Source organism: Centroberyx gerrardi, chromosome 21, assembly GCF_048128805.1.
Source record: "Centroberyx gerrardi isolate f3 chromosome 21, fCenGer3.hap1.cur.20231027, whole genome shotgun sequence".
NCBI classification, from domain to species: domain Eukaryota; kingdom Metazoa; phylum Chordata; class Actinopteri; order Beryciformes; family Berycidae; genus Centroberyx; species Centroberyx gerrardi.
In genome coordinates, this window is record NC_136017.1 from 4,348,061 (window position 1) to 4,368,084 (window position 20,024).

At 45.1% G+C, this 20,024-nt stretch overlaps 1 protein-coding gene across 1 annotated transcript in view; it reads left to right on the forward strand.

Annotated features, from left to right (window-relative positions):
- Window positions 1–5,829: 5,829 nt before the first annotated feature.
- The window catches only part of LOC139918865 (zinc finger protein GLI2-like), a 33,830-nt gene continuing 19,635 nt past the window's right edge, over window positions 5,830–20,024 (forward strand). Inside the window, exons 1-2 of the mRNA XM_071908396.2 lie at window positions 5,830–5,926; window positions 9,980–10,159. Coding sequence (XP_071764497.2) covers window positions 5,845–5,926; window positions 9,980–10,159 — 262 coding nt within the window. The 5' untranslated portion in view covers window positions 5,830–5,844. The remainder of the gene's footprint in view (window positions 5,927–9,979; window positions 10,160–20,024) is intronic.

A 20,024-nucleotide genomic window follows, 5' to 3' on the forward strand; every position in this document is an offset into this window, starting at 1 on the left:
CACACCCACACACACATATATACGTACATAGGTACAGTCACACTCATACAGACACACACAGAAACACACACACACACACACACACATATATACGTACATAGGTACAGTCACACTCATACAGACACACACAGAAAAACACACACACACACACTTATACGCACACATCCACACAGTTCAGATGCATGCAGAGGAATGCATGTATGTGTTACACTTGCACATGCAGACACAATCACACACGCGGTTCAAATACCACAAATGCAGCACAGTGCGTATCTCAAATGCCAAACATTTTTATCTTCTTGTATAGCTGTTGGAAATGTAATATTATGTCACCACCTGCTTCAGCTGCTGTTTAGAGCCAGATCACAGTTCACTGGCTCAGGACGTCCCGCTGGATCAGTGGTCTAAGGCGCGTATCGTGTAACTGCAGCATCCTAGGTTTGAATCCGGCGTGGTCCCCTTTCTCTCTATCCACTCTTTCCTGTCTCTCTCCATTTTCAAAAATATCTAATAAAAGGCAAAACAAAAGCCCAAAAATGATCTTAAAAAATAAAAAAATCCCGGTAAGAGCCCGGTCAACATGAAATACAGGCGACCGATTGGGCAGATTTCTAAAAATGAGTAAACCAAATCAGGGCTTTTTACGGATGTGACATCACAACATAGAGTAGAGTAGAATAGAAACTGTGGTCCAGATTCACTAAGATTGCACTGTGAGGGCAGTGTGTGGATTTTTTTCACGCCTCAGTTGCTTGAGGTAAGAGCGCAGAGATTTCATCTTATTTACTAAGAAACTTATGCAAATCAAATTGTCGTGCAAACAAGCCCTCGCAAGCAGCACTGCACAAGCAAACAGCCCCTTCATCACCAATTACAAGCACAAACTGCTTCAGCTTTAAGACTGTAACACCAAGGCTGCACCCGGCACCCTAAAGCCCCTTTATAACCGGAGCGTTCTGTACTAAAAATCCTCTCCTCTGCTTCATGGCAAAAAACTACGCAAAGTCGTTATGACACCTTTCAAAGGATCTAATATGTGCTACAATAATTTAGCTGTAATAATTAGTTGGTGTTGTGAATGTGTGTTATAGTCAATTGGGCGCAATTTGCATGGCCTCGCCTAAATGTAATGTGGGCAAAATAACACACATTTAAAAACACATGCAGTTGCACAGTGTTAAGTGAACAGCATGGCTTTCTGATTTGGTCATTTTGGCGTTACAGTTTTACATTTTAGCTGCTGCGCTGACACCTTTCTCCAGAGAGTGTAACGGTAGAATAAGCTTCAATTCTTATATAGGGAACATTACAAGCAACCAGTACTAAGGACTGCATAGGTCAGCGCCCCAACAATAGATGTAACAAATATTCCTGTGTCCCTGTAATTATTATGAGCTGAGTGTGTGTTTAAAGAAGGCAATAAAAGTCGTACACCTCGTTAATGGTATTGATATCATGTTAGCACCTGCTGCAATCCAAGCCATTAAAAACAAATGTAAACGCAGGCATAGGGAACATAGAATAAGGTAATGTCTGCCAGGAGGTGTGAGAGGCGTCATGCCCGATTAGGTTCCTTTAAGTCACACCAGTAAATACATTTATTATGAGGGCGAGCGCGTTCAAGTTTTCAGCTGTCGAGCAGCACATGGCCCGCTGCGCCTGCACTTCACATCAGTCACAAGTGTTTCATTGCGTGTTGAAGAGAGCAGACGTTTAGATTTTAGAAATTAAGCTGACGGTCTTATATAGGGTGACTTACAATGAGTGAGCAGGTAGGGGTTCAGGGCATTTCAATATGATCCTAACTGGGTTAAAATACATACAGCGTATTTAACAGCGTATGTATGCAACTCTGCAGAATAAACCTAAACCTTCAGGATTTCACGCCAAAGTCGGCTTGAACTGAGCTTGGCCCGACTCAGACTTGAGAAAAACTGAATCCAAACCAAGCCAGAGGGCTACAGAGTTCAGGTCAACAACTTGAACATGCTATGGTACACTATAAGTATCTGTTTGAATTGAACCCAGAAGTCATGTAACATGATGTCAGTAAGCTGCACACTTCTCAGACCTAAATCTTCTTCTTAGTGTCTGTTAGCGGTGAGGTTCAGTCATCGCTGGTGAGTCCATGTTTCTCTGGACGGAGCGCTCACTCCCTGCTGCTCAGGAGAAAGTTTTGCATTTCACTTTAAAGTTTTGATTCCTGCCAGTGTCCGTACCCAACACCAGAATTTCCTTTTGGCAAACGGGGCGAATCTACAGCATCTAAATTAGCTTCTCTTGCCTAGTGCAGCTTTAACTAAAACCCCAAATTGCTGATAAATTTGAAATAATATGTTGCCGCTACTCCTACTTAAACCTGAGGAATTAAGTGGAAAATTTACTTCAAATGAATCCGAACATCAGAACATCATCAGAACCGGACCAGGACCCAGCTGGACAAAAAGGGTTTGGACCCAATTCCGCTTAATACTCAGATTTGATCGGAAGTAGTAGCATATATACCATTGGATCCAGTTCGCTCCTGTTGGGTTCGGGTCCTAATGTCACGGTCTGCTTCCCTCTCACCAGGACGGCTGAGGTGAGAACCGCAAACCACCCCTACCCCCCCCACCCCCACCACCCCTCTCTCTCTCTCCCAGGTCTCAGCCCACTGCCTGGCGCCAAACCAGGATACGCTCCAAAGGCCTGGCATTGTGTTCGCCCAGCGCCGCACAGCCGCCCCCAGAAAACCAACCGCAGGCAGAGCCGTCCACATTTGAATATTACATTACTTATTCAGCGCGATGGGCATCGGTTTTTAAGTGTGCCCTCTGCTTTACGGAGCGGCCGTTTGCTTGGGCAAAACGTTTCGGGCACGTTGTGGCAGAAAGAGACCAATAAATAGAAATGAAGAGAGAAATATTCATATGATTCATATTTAAAGGGCCGGCGTAGCTCAATCTGAGCCGGACTGTGATTGCTGGACGAGTTGTTACGGCGATTCCCCTGTTATCATGGTAAACAAACCCTGTTAGATTGGATTCAAAGACAGACAGAACTCACCTGCAGGCTGTTACATGATGAGAGCTTATCAGTCCAGTATTTGTGCATTAATAGTTAATAAAGGAGCGAGGGGTTGATTACATTTTTTGATCTCTATCTCCAGCAGAAAACATTGCCTCACTTGTGGTGCAATCCCACAATCTGGCTACAAGATAATAAAGCCTTTGTTGAACGGTATTGTGTGTATTTTTCATGGAAAAGACAAGTAAGAGGCAGAGTTGCTTGGATAAACATGAAGGAAAGGCCTAGACCAGATCGGGTAAAGTTGTGAAGAAGTCTGTGTCTAATTAGGAGGTTTATTACCTTAAACACTGGCTGTGTTACGTTAAACTGCCTGTGTAAGTGAAGTGCTTCCTTCACTGTCAACATGAGAGAAGAGTTAAAGACTCTTACACTGCAAAAAAATATCCATCTTAGTCCAAGTTATTTAACATTTTTAATGGTTTGAGGCTTACTTGAAATGTCATTTTATCGGGTAATTTATATGTTGAGTGCATTTCAGGACTTCTACCTTTGAAATCTGTTGAAACCCCATTGCATAGTAAAATTCATGGGCATCAGTGAGAAAGAAAAGAAAATTCTTTTCATCACTCCTGAAAAACTTTCTTCCTCCAGATGAGAGATTTTTGTTGACAAAAGCAAATGGTTTTGGAAAGAACTTTTGAAGTTGATAAAAATCTTTCTGGTGCCAAAACCTGAGATCAGCACATTTTAATACAATTAATAACTGTAACAGAATCTTAACATAATTTAGGCATTTTCTAGTTTCAACTAGCTGTTTCTCAACTCAACATGTTAATAGCAACACATACTGGTATCGTATGTCAAAAAGTGCACTGCAAAAAATTAAGTTGTCAAGTGATTTTAACTTGTTTCCAGACCTATCAAGCTTGTTTCATGATATTTTTAGTCAAATGATCTCACTGCACTGGCAGATAATCTTGCTGGTTACATTCTCCTGAAAAAAAAAGTCAAATTTGTTGAAAGTGGTAAAATTATCTGCCAGTGCAGTGAGATGATTTCACTAAAAAAAAATCCTAAAATAAGCTTGATAAGTCTGGAAACAAGTTAAAATCACTTGACAACTTAATTTTTTGCAGTGCACTTTTTGACATGTTGCTGACAACGTATGATACCAGTATGTGTTGCTATTAACATGTTGAGTTGAGAAGTTGAAACTAGAAAATGCCTAAATGATGTTAAGATTCTGTTACAGTTGGATAAAAGTTTGTCAGTTTTTGCAGTGTAACACAAATGTGTGACGTGCCAAACTAGACACACAGATAAACTTCCATTTAAAGAGTGTGCAGAGTCAGCTTTACATTCTCCATCAGGCCCAAAACCCACAAGCGCTCCTCGTCCCTGCGGTGACCCGGAGGATCTGCGGTCGCTCTGGTCTTGCCGTGTTTTCTCTCAGATGAGGTAACAGCGATAAACGACACCAACAAAATGCCCCGTGGATAGATAGATGTGTAATGTGGAGAGGCGGCTGCGTGCCATGCGATGCTCCCTCCCTCCCTCCCTCCCGTACGTCCGCCCCGTCTATTTGTCTCCCTGACCCCGATCTCACCGGAGACCCGACAACTCCCCCGCCCCCCGCCCCTCCCTCCCTCCCTCACCCTTCTCCAGATCAAAAGCTCGATAGAGGAACCGTGTTAGACGTGATCTCACTCTCAACGCCGTCTGTGTACACACACAGAGGTGGAGACGCGGAGGATCGGATTTGCAGATGAATTACTCCAGACGCTTTGCCTGAGGAGTTTATTCTGAAGGCGTGTCGGGTGGCAAAGCCTGCTTAGGAGTTTACAGGAGAAAGTGCACAGTGGTTAAAGCGGTAATCCATGACTTCCTGTTTGTTTTGATTTAGTCTCCATCTTTGTTGGTGTTTCTGCGCTGCACTTCCCAGAAATCACCTGTCAATCAAACAGTGTGGGGGCGGAGCTTGGATTTTCTGTTGATGCAGTTTGAGTTTCTCTTCTCTTTGTCTGTTCAGCCATGGTGGCTATCACTGCTCATGCTAACTACCCAGTTCTTCTTCTTCTGTTGATTCCAAACAAACCAGAAATGTAAAACGCATCACTTCCTGTGCAGCTGAGGATTTTTCCCAGTAAAGAGCTACCAGACACCGGCTGTTCAGAACAGACAGAGGAGAAGATTTCATCAACTGGATATAGGTTGAATCAGTGTTGTGTTATAGAAATCGGCAAAAACTGACATTTATTTATGTGAAATGTCGCAGATTATTACTTTAAGGCCATGGATTGCCTCAAAGGAGCCTGTTTTCATTGCTTGCCAGCAATAATGCTGTCATTTTGAAGATGTTTGGCTTTTTTGTGATACTTTATTGAGTCTCTTTACTCTTGTCCCCCTCCACAGGGAGGTCAGAGGTCAGGGTCTGGAGCTGGTAGGGGTTCAGTGTCTTGCTCAGTGACACTTCAGCAGGGTGGATGCTTGAACCCCGGCCTTCTGGTTGTAGGACAGTTTCCCAAGTTATTACGCCACACTGCTCCTTGTCTCCAGTGTCTCCAGACTCACTAATCGCTTGATTTTTCTTTCTCTCTTTTTGCCTCTTTCTCTCCCTTCTTCCCCCTTCTCTCTACGTTTCTCCTCTTCTTCCTTTCCCTCCCTCTCTTCCTCCCTGCCTTCCTTTCCTTCCTTCCTTCCCTCCCTCCCTCCAGCCCCACAGGTTTGGCCGGCAGCCCCGTCATCTCTGACATCTCCCTGATCCGGCTGTCGCCCGCCGCCGTGGCGACCGGCGACTCTCCCTTCAGCCCGCCGCACCCGTACGTCAACCCCCACATGGAGCACTACCTGCGCTCCATGCACAGCAGCCCCACCCTGTCCATGATCTCAGCAGCCAGGGGCCTCAGCCCCGCAGACTGTAAGTTGATGCACTGAGTGTGACACTGAGAAAAATGTCTTTAAAACATAACTTGAGCGTATTTTCCCATTATTTTCAATCATAACGATCAATTCTGACTGAAATCCATTTCCTTCACTGTAGAACTGCTTACATCTTGCTTGCCTCTCCAGTAGAGTCCTTATGGGCCAATGGATACTCAAAAAATAAATAAAAGAAAGAAAAACGACCCCTAAAGCACCCAAAGCATGTCTTTTTTTATCATATTGACTCTATAGTGAAGCATTTGAGAAGATTTTTGTCAGAATCAATTGTATGATTGAAAAACAATAGGAAAACAGGGTCCAGGTCAAAAATGGCTTAAGTTCTGCTTTATTTTGTTTATTTATTTTTAATACTCCCTAGCCAAATGACTTGTTAGAAGATCTTAGATGTTAGAAGATGAAGGGATTTGTTGACTCAGAGGTTCGTCTTTATCCTCTTATCCTCCTCTGACCTAAAACTGACTAAAAAAGTAACAAAATGTGATTATCAAAATTGTTTTTTTTGTCACTTTTTCCATTGTAGAGCAGATTCAGAGGGTGCTCTTATTCAAAGTAACTAACTTACAGCATTATGAGGTCATGCATTGTTAATGAGGGTCCCAATGGGAACCGAACCCCTAACCCCGGTGTGGATGCTGCCTTTCTCCATTAATACCTCCTTTTAGTCAGCAGTGTAAATACAGACATGTTGAGGCAACTTCTGTCTAAATTCACTTAAAGAGTTAATTTTCAGAACACTATACATCCATTTTGAAAAAAAAAAAAAATAATAATCTAAATCAATACCCAATCTTCATCATTCAGTACCTCTAAAATATTTCATTTTGTCAACCCAGGACTTAATTTCCCTACTGCTGTATCCTTAAAAAAATAGATGTTATTTCAAATGGTGGACATCTCATTTTGGAATGAAACTCTTTAAATATATTATAATAATATGCTTGCAGGAGCAGAGACCTATTGCAAGAACAGGGACCTTAAGAGAACCTCAGTCAAAAAAAGCCAATGGAAAAAAAAAGAATGGTATTCAGCAGGGAAGCAGGGAATTGAATAAAGTGATTGCTGGCGAATGCGTCTCAACATACAAACACTATTACATGAATTGGCCTTGCATGCTACAGATTACTCAGTGGGAAAACCTTGACCTGCGCTCCCAGGTGCTTTGATACTGAAAGGGGATCTATTAAAAAAAAAAGAAAAAATCTGCAGGAAATTGATAAAAGAAATAGTAATCCTTCCCCAAATTTGCCCCCGGATGCGATGACAACTCTTTCTTCAGCGCTGAATTACAATAACAGATTGGGGCGAGGCTGGCGGGACGGGATATAAATCTTCTTTTACAGTCTTGTCACTGGTAATGTGGCTTTGCTTTTAAACTTAAATAAGCGGCGCGCCTGAGATCTGGCCGTGATAAAGCTACGCGAAAGGGAAAAGGATGGGGAGGCTATTTTCGGTCGAGGGAATGCAAATATGCTGTTGAAAGACGGGGGCCTTGTGGAAATAGCGGCCGCTGGCTTTTATGTGTTCCAGGTGACCTTTTCTTGCACTCCACATTTAAGATAGGATAACATTTTGTCATGGCCTGCAGTTTTGTTTTGGGAATTAGCTGCTGCTTTATCAATGTGATTTGATACGTTAAATAAACATCTTCCAGTCTTTTTTTTTTTTTTTTTACTGGGACACTTGCCAGCAGATTACAGCCTTACAAAAACACACAACCTCCACATTACTACAGCGACCCGTGATGGTTTTTTTTGGTTTTTTTGTTTTTTTAATCTCTTGGCTCCCTCTCTGCTCTCCATCACATTTTCCATACACTTTCATTTGATTAAGAAAATGGCTCTGGCCTTTATCTTGCCTCCTCCGGCCTCGTCGAGGGCCATTCAGAAAAGTTTTTAAGGTGGAAATGTGATCCTGTAAGGGAACGACAGAGCGCAGAGGGAAAGGAGGGGAGGAGGGGGGGGCTAGTTCAGCTATGAAGTCAGCACAAGCGCACGTCTGTTCTCTTTTACGGGTGTGCGCCCTAATTGTGTCTGAAAGATCACTTAGGCCGGGCGAGGTGACGAGCGAGGGAGGGGAATCCGTCCACATCTCCCCGAATCCCCCAAAAAACCTCAAACAAGGGGAGACGTTTCCCCCCGTAGACCCACGTCTTCAGGAGCAGATGGAGAGCTAAAAAAAAAAAAAAAAAAAAAAACGCTCCAGGGAGAGAAACGGCTATTCCAGAGCCAGGGCCGGCGTAAAGCAAATTCATATCTCACTCTTATTGCCCGTGACACTTTTAAAAGCGCTTTACTGGGTGCAGATGTTAACACCGCAGCGGCGCTGCTGCTGCAGGACCAGGGGTCCCAGAGAGAGAGAGAGAGAGAGAGAGAGAGAGAGAGAGAGAAAGAGAGACAGAGAGAGAGAGAGAGAGAGAGAGAGAGAGGGAGAGAGAGAGTTTGCTTTGTATTTAACCATTGGCAATATTGTTCATTCATGCCAATAAAGTAGACTGAAAGGGGGGGAAGAGAGAGAAACACAGAGAGAGAGAGAGAGAGAGAGAGAGAGAGAGAGAGAAAGAGAGAAGGAAGAAACAGAAAGAGAAATGTATGAGAGACAAAGCAAAAGAGAGTTCCCTTTGTATTTAGACATGTTGGCAATATTGTTCGTTCATGCCAATAAAGTAGAATGAAAGGGGGAGAAGAGAGAGAAACAGAGACACAGGGAGAGAGAGAGAGAGAGAGAGAGAGAGAGAGCAGAAATGGAAATTTATTTATACTAACTTCATTTTTGTGTTTTCAGACAGAGAGACAGAGAGAGAGAGACAAAGCGAAAGAGAGTTCTCTTTGTATTTAGACATGTTGGCAATATCGTTTTGCTCATTCATGCCAATAAAGTAGACTGTAAGGGGGAGAAGAGAGAGAAACACAGAGACACACAGAGAGAGAGAGAGAGAGAGAGAGAGAGAGAGAGGAGGGAAGAAGCAGAAAGAGAATTTTATTTCTACAAACTTCATTTTTTGGGTTAGGGTTATCAGGCAGAGAGAGTGACAAAGCAAATTTAGACATGTTTGTAATATTGTATATTGCCAATAAAGTATATTGAAGAGAGTGAGAGGAGAGTGACAGAACATTCTTGCAATTTTTCTTTAATGTTTTCACACACACACACACACACACACACACACACACACCCTTGGGATGGGTGGGGGGGGGGCTCAAAGAAGTAATGTCACTAAGCAGTCCCACTACTTTGTTTATGAGGCCAAGGAAATGCAGGAATGTGGAAGAGACCAGAGGCCCCTCTCCTCCTCTCTCTCTCTCTCTCTCTCTCTCTCTCTCTCTCTCTCTCTCTCTCTCAGAGGAGGGGGGGGGGGCACCTACACGGGCCATTGCACATCACTACCCCCCCACCCCCACCCCCACCCCCACCACCGCCCGGTCTGCCTCAGTGTCTCTGCTGGACAGTCCCGTCCCGCTGGCCCCTCGGCCCATTCAGCTCTGCAGCATGAGGAGAGGCTTACCAGGAATTCAGCCCTGTTACCCTCCCTCCTTACTCATTCATTCCTTCCATCCTTCCCTCCATCCTCCCTTCTTCTCTCCCTCCATCCTCCCTGCTCATCCTCTCCATCCTTCTTCCTCTCAAACTCCCATTTTTACTGATTATCCTCTCCCTCCCTCCTTTCCTCCTCCCTCTGTCCTTTCTTTCTTACTCATCCTTTCTCTCCTTTCTCCCTATGTCCTTCCTTACCACCCTTCCTCCTTCCACCCTCCCTTCTTACTCACTCTCTCCCTCCTTCCTCTGTGCTCCCTTCCTCCATCCTTCCTTCTTTCCTCCCTCATCCCTCCTTCCTCCCTTTTTGCTCATTCCCTCCCTCCTTCCTCGCTTCCTCCTTTCCTCCTCTCCCTCCTGCCTCCTACATCCCTTCCTCCTGCTTTCCATTCCTCCTCCCTTCTTACTCATTCTCTCCCTGCTTCCTCTCTCCTGTCCCTCCTCCCTCCTTCCTCCTCTTTACTGACTCTCTCCCTCTCCTCTCTCTCCTCCACAGTGGCCCATGAGCATTTGAAGGATCGTGGGATATTTGGTCTTCCTCCTCCCCCTCCCGGGGCGAGTCCGGCAGAGTATTACCACCTGATGGCGAGCCACCGGAGCCCGTACGGCGAGCTGCTGATGCAGGGGGGCGGGGCCGCCGGGGCCCACCTGCCCGACTACATCACCCCCATCGACGGTGAGTGACTCTGGGGACAAAAACACGCCACGACTGCTGAGGCGACGCCACTTTTATATCACGATATTCACTGAGAGGTGAAACGTTTTGCGGATCTGCATTGAAGAATAATGTGATACATTATTGATCCCCGCAGGGAAGTTCGCCTTATGCATGCACCCCCCCCTCCACAGGGAGGTCAAAGGTCAGGGTCAGCTACAAAAACAGCACCTCTGGAGCTGGTAGGGATTCATGCTGCGTTCCATTCAAAGTCGGAAGTCGGAAATTCCCAGCGGGTCGTAATTACAATCTCAGAGCGTTCCAGTGATCCAGCTCGGAAAAACCAGGAGAGAAACACGGAGGCCTGAGAGATTTTCTTTGTCCAGAGGAAAATCCTGTTCCCCATGCAACAGCTAATGTTAAGTCAATGATATTTAGCAATGTTACCGAGCCAGTTAGCTTAGAATTAGCAACTGTAACTGAAGCATCTCAAATTTACAAGCTTAACTATTTACCTCACAGGTGCTGAAAATCAAACTTTTAGTGTATTTTGAGATCGCCATAAGAAGAAATACATATTTGATTACACTTTTTTTCCCTCCTTTTTTGTGATTTTCTATTCTCACTGTATTTAGTTGGCTAAATAATGTTTGTTCATCTCAGTTTATTGACAGTGCTGACTGTGCACAATTTGATTACACACAGCACTGATATGACTGTAAGTGTTGACTCAGGATTGTATATAGATCTACTGTTCCAGTGAAATCATACAGGAAAGCAAGGTCTCCAGAGGTTATCAATAAACTCAATATGGAACGTAATAATGAACAGGCATAGAAAGTATAGTGAATAATACGGATAAAACTGAATTACACTTCGGTTAGCCAGGTTTGAGCTCTATACAAGCACAATTTTTAGTGTTATGGGGCCACAAATTTCTTGTTTAGGGCCACCAAAACCCTGGTGCCGGCCCTGCTTGGGATGCCAGGTGATGCAATTGACTACCTGGTGGGATAGAAAACCAGCAGTCTTCTGAGAGGGAACCACTGGTATACAATGTTGACGTGAAGTCAGATAACTGCATCTCAAAAACCTCTCGAGCTTCCTAGTTAGAATTCCGGGCCGAATTAAAGGGCCGTTTCACTGCATTTGTCCCAGAAGAAATCAGAATGTACAACTCCCAGACGTCTCTGTAACGCGGCATAAGTGTTTTACTGAAGGCAGAGAGGATGCTTGCCAGCATGGGGGTCTGAATCCAGATCCTCCAGTTGAAGGAAGCCTGTCTATCCACTAGGCCACCCTGCAGTCCATTGAGCTGGTTTGACACTCATTAAGGAGAATGAAATTCCTATCAGGGCATTGGCTGCAGGTGGATGATGAAACCGAGATCAGAAGACGAGGCGTGTGAGAAAAAAAACGAGGCTTGTATACATTTTTCATGTCAAACAACTTCAAACGGTCGAGGGCCTTCAGGTGTCGGCCACGCGCTGCACAATATTTCTCCCTCTCCAGCCTCTGCCAGCACTTTTCCATAAACAACGAGGACTTATTGTACTGCCTTGACATTTACAGTGTGCGCGAAGGCGGGGTACATTAGGTCGCAGGTATATTTAATGTAATGAATGCCTACTTTCATCCCGCGCTTCCCTTGACACCTTAAAAGGGTAGCCATGTCTGCGAGGGAGACTGATGGCGGAGGGGATCTCCCCTTGATGAATACCAGAGAGCGGAGCGTCGTCTATCTGGGGTTGTGTGATACAACATGCCACCTTAAAACCATCGGATGCTGTCGCTCCCTCTCTGCTCCTCCGCTGAAGTCACATTGAAGGGATGCACTGATACTCGAATATCGGTAGGCAAATAATTGGAAAATTAAATCGTTTTCCGGAGTGGAGAGGTTACGGTCATCACACTTTTCAGGCTAAAATACTGCTGGGTTTTCATGTTGAAGTTTTTCCCTGATAATAAATCCTACCAACCACAGGCATTCAGCTGTTGGAGGTTTCAGGCGGCGGCCACACTGATCCATCAGAAAATGGACAGAATAATTGACCGATAGATTTGTGTCTGTTGGTTTGTTTTGGAGCGTCAACATGGCGGCGAGGCAGAAGAACAGGAAGGCTTTGCTCATGACGGAGCTATTTTGTAGAAAAAAGGAGAAACAGACTCCACAGTATAAATTAAATAAGAAACTGAGCTGGAAAACCATAAAATCATTACCCATCTTTTTCCGTTTTATCTCTTTTTTTGGTCGGACTGTTGTCTGTGTCTGCCGCTATTTTTTCCAAAACAAACATAGGAACGCCTCTAATTGGCTAAACGGACGGTGACTAATCCATTCGTCCAGAAAAAGTTCAGTCAAAACGGATGGAAATCTGACAGACGGAGCGTCATCAGTCCTGTCCGGACAAGGAACAGCTCTAATTGAAAATGAATTGAAATGAACGAAGACGGACAGACAGCAGATCAGTGCGTCTGGTAAAATAGTGTCAGCGGATGGTGAATTTTGGGATGTACCAGCCACTGCAGCCTCTAGAAACACCTTGTCCTACTTCAAGGTGTTTATTCCTAAAGTCCAAGACCTTCTGAGGAAGAATCCCAGGTCAGGACAGCAAAGCTCAGCTCACATGATCGATATCAGAAATGGAAAAAGCGCTCTATATCTCCAGTCCCTGTACGTACGCTTTTACCATACGTCCTTCTCCCACTAATAACTGATAAGGCGTACAGAGAGAGGAAAATAAGTGCGGCTCATTATTCCGGCGTCTCCTCTCAGGACATTTACACGCCGATCTTGACAGCCGTTCAGCAGGCTGTCAGAAAACACACTGACAGATAATGGGGGATTGATTCCCGCACAGTAATCAGACATCAAGGCGGACTCCTCCCATCCATCACTAGGAAAAACACGCATCTGTAAAAAAAAAAAAAGCTTTTCATGAATGAAGATGAGAGTGCTAATTTTCTCATTGACACCCATAGATTTTTTTTAAACTACACAAAAGGGGTTTTAACGGGTTTCAAAGATCCGAGAGTCATGAAACTTACTTTCAATTCAAGCAACAACAGTAAAATTGTTGTTGCATGTTTGTCACACACTACATTCACTCACCAATACAGGGTCTTTTCAGTTAACAGTGTGCAGGAAGGCTTGGATGTCCAGACGCTTTTGTCTAAAACAGTTGTTGGTGCATTTGTCTGTCCATCTGTTCCTTTCCCTTTGATTTTCTCTTATTCTCTTTCTTTCTCTCTTTCTATCTAGATTATCCATTTCAAAACACACAATCTGTGAATATTACAGTGTGCTGATAGAGGTCCATCCCATGTAAAAGGCAATTCGCACCCAGGCCTCGTACACAGGAATGTCCTATGGCCTGTCGCCTTATGATGTCATCAAAAGCGGACGTGTTTACATTCTGCGTTCAACATGGCGGACAACATGGGTTGTTGCTGACATGGGTTAAGCAATGAACTTTTAAACCAAGCGGAGCAGAGTTTGACCGAGTCTCAACCCCCGATCACTAGTCTGGTGTGAAAGGTGTACCTGTCTCTGTCTCTGTCTCTCTCTCTCTCTCTCTCTCTCTCTCTCTCTCTCTCTCTCTCTCTCACACACACACACACACACACACACACCAAAAGAAACATGGCTGACCACTTGGACCTAAAGTCTCTGGTCAGCCTCACAACCACCAGCCAAACACTGGTAAATTCCTGCCCACTCTACCAGCAGTTAGGCTAAGTTCACTCTACTTACTTGTCTTACTTAAGTCACTTTTGGGTTATTTACATAGACTTACATTCATTTCCTGGAGACTTACCCTAACCCTAACCATAACCACTACTTGCCTAAACCTAACCCTTACCCTAACCTTAACCCTAACCTTAACCACTGACCCAAAAATCAGCTTTTTACCAATTGGGGACACGGCTTTTGTCCCCGATTGCACAAGCCATCCCCAATCAACTGGTCTTAAGTCTGGTGTGTGTCCCTGAAAGTGACTTAAGTCATACACACACACACACACACCAAAAGAAACATGGCTGACCACTTGGACCTAAAGTCTCTGGTCAAACGCTGGTAAATTTCTGTCCACTCTACCAGCAGTTAGGCTAAGTTCACTCTGCAGGGTCTTCCTTGGATGGCTGTTTATATCTATTCTAAGGTGTAACCCATATCTGACACTAATATGAACTAACAGTGATGTCAAAAAGACATGCGTGCAGAGTAACAATAACAAAAGTCGGCACATCTGTTTTTGTACCTAGGCCTCTCCCACTTGTCAACACATTTCTGTTACAGTCTGTGCCTTTAGGTTTCGACTGGACTGATGCGTCTCCCCAAACACCAATCAAGTTGCCGTTTGGCTTCCTTTTCCCTTGTTATGTCTCGCCGTCCTCCATGTTGTCGCCATGGCACCAAAATTATGACAACTTCAGTTCAATGACGTAAGATTTACTTTACTATTTGAGCGCTCGATACAAGCGGGATGCAGGTCGTAGGCCTCGGGATGTGGTCCAGATTAGAAGTGGAAAAAATGCAATTCTGAGCAGATTTTTACTGTTAATACTCATTAGAAAACATCAGAGTTGAGGGGGAAAAAATCCGAATTGGGAAACTTTTGAGCTGCAGTGTGAATGCAGTTTCAAGTCTGCTCTGACAGCCGCTTCTGCAGGTAACCAACCAAACTGCGGAAGTCCCTTTATAGTGTAAAAATCAAATTGGCTTGTAATCCTGAAAATATCTGGTGGATTTTTTTGCAATCCATTAGGCATTGTGGTCAGTGGAAAAGTTTGCATCTTACCATGGTCTACATGCATGGTCGAAATACTGGTCAGCGTGGCTTTTCACTGTTTTGAGGGGGATAGGGGTGGAGGTGGGGGGGTTGAGGGGGGTGGTGGACCCTTTCCTCCCGCCGCAGGCTGTGGGTTTCGCTGCAGCACTTCCAGACAGAGCGGAGCGTTGTGAATGGGCCCGCTGTGTTGTGGTGTCGGGGGCCAAGGCTCCACTTGCGCTGCTGAGAAGGACGGCAGGCTGCCAAAAGCATGAAGCCAGCCGGCCAGCCAGGCACACTAAAGCTGTCATAACTTACTTTCCAGCCGTCCCGTACACTGTGCAGGCGCTGCGGCCAAAACAAATGGAAAGCACGTTTGGTTTTGTCTAGCCAAAATGTCATTGTTAAGTTATTCGCCGAAACTGTTGGATGTGGCTGTGAGAAGTGCCGAGAGCGAGCAGCGAAGCCACTCTGCATCTGAACACTGTTTTCACATAGAATAAGAAAAATTGCATTCGCCAAGTGCAGTGAATGTCTGGAAATTTGAGTTTGTGCCATTGTTGCAAAGACATACTGATAACTGACACGGCAACGCAAGTACATGCTGGCACACATGGTACTGGGACAACAAAGACACGCAGCAGGCAGCAGACTATACATGTCAATCCACAGCCTGGTCGCGTGAGATTTTGTGAAATGAGTACGAAGGCTTTAAATGCAAATAACGAGCTCCATGCACGCGAAGAGAGAGCAATACGTTTCCCCACAACGCAAAGGATTACAGGCAGAGAGGAGACACGACTGGAAACAGGAGGTAGTTTGACACTGAAATTGCACGGTGGAAAGTGAAGGGGTGTGGATGGGGCGTGAGCGACAAACGTACCTTCATCTCCGCTGTCCTGGGTTCATTTCCCAACTCATGGAGGAGTTTAATACTGTGAGGGAAGTTGTCATTTTTGTTGCCTCAACCCCAACCTTCACCAAAGTTGTTTTCCTTGCATAAACTTTACCATGAGCTAAGGAACAGGTGAAAATGTTATGTCCAATTGTCCCATCATCCTTTCATGATGGAGAAATGCAATTTCAACATTATTTGTGTCAGGATTACACCTAATCTGCATGTCAGAGTTTGTGTTCATTTCACAAAACACAAAAGCTATTTAAGACTGTGTTGCATTCCACAAATATACATTCAGGATTCAATCACTATGTGCGTTCAGTCACTCAGGACACAGTAGTGTGGTTTTCCTTTAACACCAGCAGTTGCAGATGAAGTGCCTTGCTCAAGAGCAAACCGATGGCAGATATTGAATGAAAGCCGAGTATTTCTGATTCACTTTCTACATTTTTCCCAGCTGGTCTGGCATTTGAACCGGCAACCGTCTGGTTATAAACAGTCCAGATACAAACAAACCACAGTGGAACCAAGAGCCTCAGGGAAACCAGCAGTCATTGGCTAGTTTGGACACACACACACACACACACACACACACACACACACTCAAGCCACCTCCATCCACATTCACACACACTCACACACATGAGTACCCCCACCCCGCATCCACACATCCACATGCACAGACACTGAGACACACACACACAAACACATTCATTCACACACAAAAGCACTCCACCTATACACACACTCTCTCTCTCAAACACACACACACAAAAGTACCTGACCCCAACTCCAAACACACACACATTCACACCCAAAAGTACTCCACTCCACTTCCACCTCCACACACACAGACACACACTCTCTCTCTCTCTCTCTCTCTCTCCCTCTCTCTCTCATCCAGCCCTCCCAGTGGCGGCTACTGATATAAATCACAGCGGAGGGGGGGTTTGAGGGGGGCGGAGGGGGGGGTTTGAGGGGGGCGGAGGGGGAGTTTGAGGGGGGGAGGGGGGTTGCAGCGAGCGAGTCGGGCCGGGGCTTTTCCATTCGTCCATTTATCAGGGGAAGTGGCACATTAATAAACACATCTCCCCAGAGGTGAGGGGAAGTAACAGAGATGAATAAGGCTGCCATTTGTGAATGGCTCGTCCCGCTCAAGTCAAGCCACCGTGTTCTGCGATAACGCCACGCACACACACCTGATCCCCCCCCACCCCCACCCCCACCCCCACCCCCCTCCAAACCCCCCCCCACCCCAAACCCCCCCCCCCACCCAACCCTTCATCCCAAGGAACATCTCCTGTTAGGAGCTAGTTAAATGTCCAAATTAGCATCCTACGCCACAGCAACACACCCCCCCCACCACCACCACCATCACCACCACACACACACACACACACACACACTCAACGGTAATGTCTTCCGCTCATGGGGAACGTAATAAACCTCCCATAGCAGCGATATCCCCCGAGAAATGAGGGTTGATGTTTTTCTCTTCCGTGGATTTGTTATATCATCATTCAAATTCCATATGTCCTGGACTAAATCTCCCAAGATGCCCTCCCCACACACACACACACACACACACACACACACACACACCACACACACACACAAGTCTCAAAGCACCAATTTCTGAACAGATAACATATGCTACAGATTTGTATTGGAGGACATACTTAGAAACAACCTTTTAGCCCCTTGCCATTAAGAATAGCAGTAAAAGCAAACAAAGCAGAATTAATAGGCCGGGGAGATTATGCGGCGCTTCTCCCTGTCGCTGGAGTAAAGCTGCGTTATTCGCCGCTCGCTTTTCAGAGGATCTGCGGCAGGAACTGGAGCTTGATCCGCGCCAGATGTGGTTTGGCTCCCCGGTCTGAGTTTCCCAAAAATTAACTCGACGGCGGGAGTGTTATTGTTCCTGTGCAAATTGATCGGAAAAGATTATCTTAATGCTAAGGGAGTGTTGAGAGAGAGACCGGCCTCTAAGGAAAAAGTCACAGGCACAAACCCCAAAAACAGTCAATGTGTCCTGCTGAGGAGTCTTTGAGGAAAACACTGAACAATGGAGGGAAGAAATTCACTTTTTGTTTCAGAGGGAATTTTTTTGCACCCTTGATTTTATTTTTAGAGGCATTTTTTGGTCATTTTCAATTGTAAAAACTCAATTTCTACCAGTAAGACTTGTTTTATTTTAAATCATAATATACCACATTTCCCATACTTTTCTCCCACTGCTGGAAACTTGCTGTTGTTGCTTAATGAAAAAAGGAGTTCCAAAATAAATTAAAAAAAAAGCCTTTATTTCATGGCTTTTTCAAAATAAAATTCAGTTTCGGCCATGCTGTGGTCTTCATCAAACTGCATGAAGTAAATTCAAGTCTCCACTCACCTCACACTTAACACCAGACTGGCACTGCACTACTGAACAGAAAATATGTCGTCTTTAACGTCTTTAACCCATCTGCTGTGTGGAGAAGAGTTTAGATTTCAGGTACTTAACCAAATTTACATTTAAGACCGCGAGCGCAAGATCGATTCAGATCGTTCTGCATACATTTCCTCGCAGTTGAAATCAATTCTCTGTAAATTGCCCTCATTTAACATAGTGAAGTACAACCCAGACTCTCTGATGTTTATCTGAAGTAATTACGGGGAATTATTGTGGAAAGATTGATTGGTTATGTCTGAATCTTAATGGGGTCGCCACATGTGGGAAGATGTCAGAGCCACAGAACTCCGTTGACTCATTTTGGGCCCAAAAGTGGAGGCTGAACTCGGGAAACCTTACCGCAATAAGGTTTTTTGTCGCAATAGAGTATGAGAAATTGGTTATAATGTGAGAGTGGACAGTGTTTTGCTCAAGGACACTTCAGCAGCCAACATGGCGGCTTGAACCCGGCCTTTCCAGTTGCTCTCTCTAACCAAAAGCAAAGTTTAAAACGTGGAATTACTCGGTTTTCCCGGGATCAAACCTGGTTTTTCCCGCTTGATTCGACCGCTAAAACAAAAACCCCAATTCTTGACCCCGCTTCTGTTCAAAATTTGTGTCACCGGGACGGATTTCAAGCAGTTCCAGGTCAGTCGTTTGTAAATTTCACTCCCTTTCTCTGAGACGTCAGCGGAGCGGAGGCTGCTGTTTGTGCCGCAGCGCCTCCGAGAGACAAGTTTATCTCCGCCGCACAATATCCTCTGCCAGGCTCGCTTTCCATCACCGTGTACAAATTGTTTACTGTATTAGCCGTGAATCAATCTTGAGCACTTATTGATAGGGTTGTTCTATATCCATGGGGTTTGAGTGTCGTGGGGAGGCTGCGCCAGCATCAATCACGCCGGTCCCGGGCTGGAGCGGAGCGAACCGTTAGGGCTTTCTAACTCCCTCTCTCCCCGCCGCTCAACGCCCCGCTCCCGAAATAGCGCAGGCAACGGGACGGGGAAAACAACAAAATGATGAGGCGAGGAGTGACTCGATAGATTTCTGCAGTGGGGAATCATTCTTTTAGATTGCAAATATTTAGAGTCCCGCTGGTGAGTGGATGGAGGGGGGTGGGGGTGGGGGGGGTGCTGCTGTCTTGGCTTTGGATCACAGGATCTGAAGAGAAGGGGTTTGGGGTCAGGAAGGAGGATGTAGAGCATATATCACCGCTGTCGGATGGAAACCATGTATCTGTAAAAAGTTTTTTCATGAAGGTGAAGAAGACAGCGCTTGTTTTCTGGTTGACGGCCAAGATATTTTGAAACTATACACTGGGTTTTAACAGGTTTCAATGGCTCAAGGGTCATGTGTCATTCAGAAAAAACACACTTTAATTACCCAATTTTGCCCAACAGCAGAGATATATTGATCCCGTTTAATATTGTAAGATGTCACATAAGCACTTCATAGGCACTTCATCGACAGAAAATCCAAGCTCCGCCCACATTGTTTGATTGACAGGTGATCTCTGGGAAGTGCAGTGCAGAAACACCACAGCAATGAGCACTGAACAACAAAGATGGAGACTAAACTTTAAAATGAGGATTTTGCAGATTACCACTTTGGAAAAACTGGAAAAAACTGTCTCCACCTAAATGTAGAAAACTCTGGGGGTTGTCGAAAGGCATTCTGGGAAACGTAGGAAATCACTAACTGCCATAGAAGTAGACGAGGCAGGTTGAGGGAAAGCCGGTAAATAGCAACACTTCATCATATTGAACATCACAGACTGATAACAGT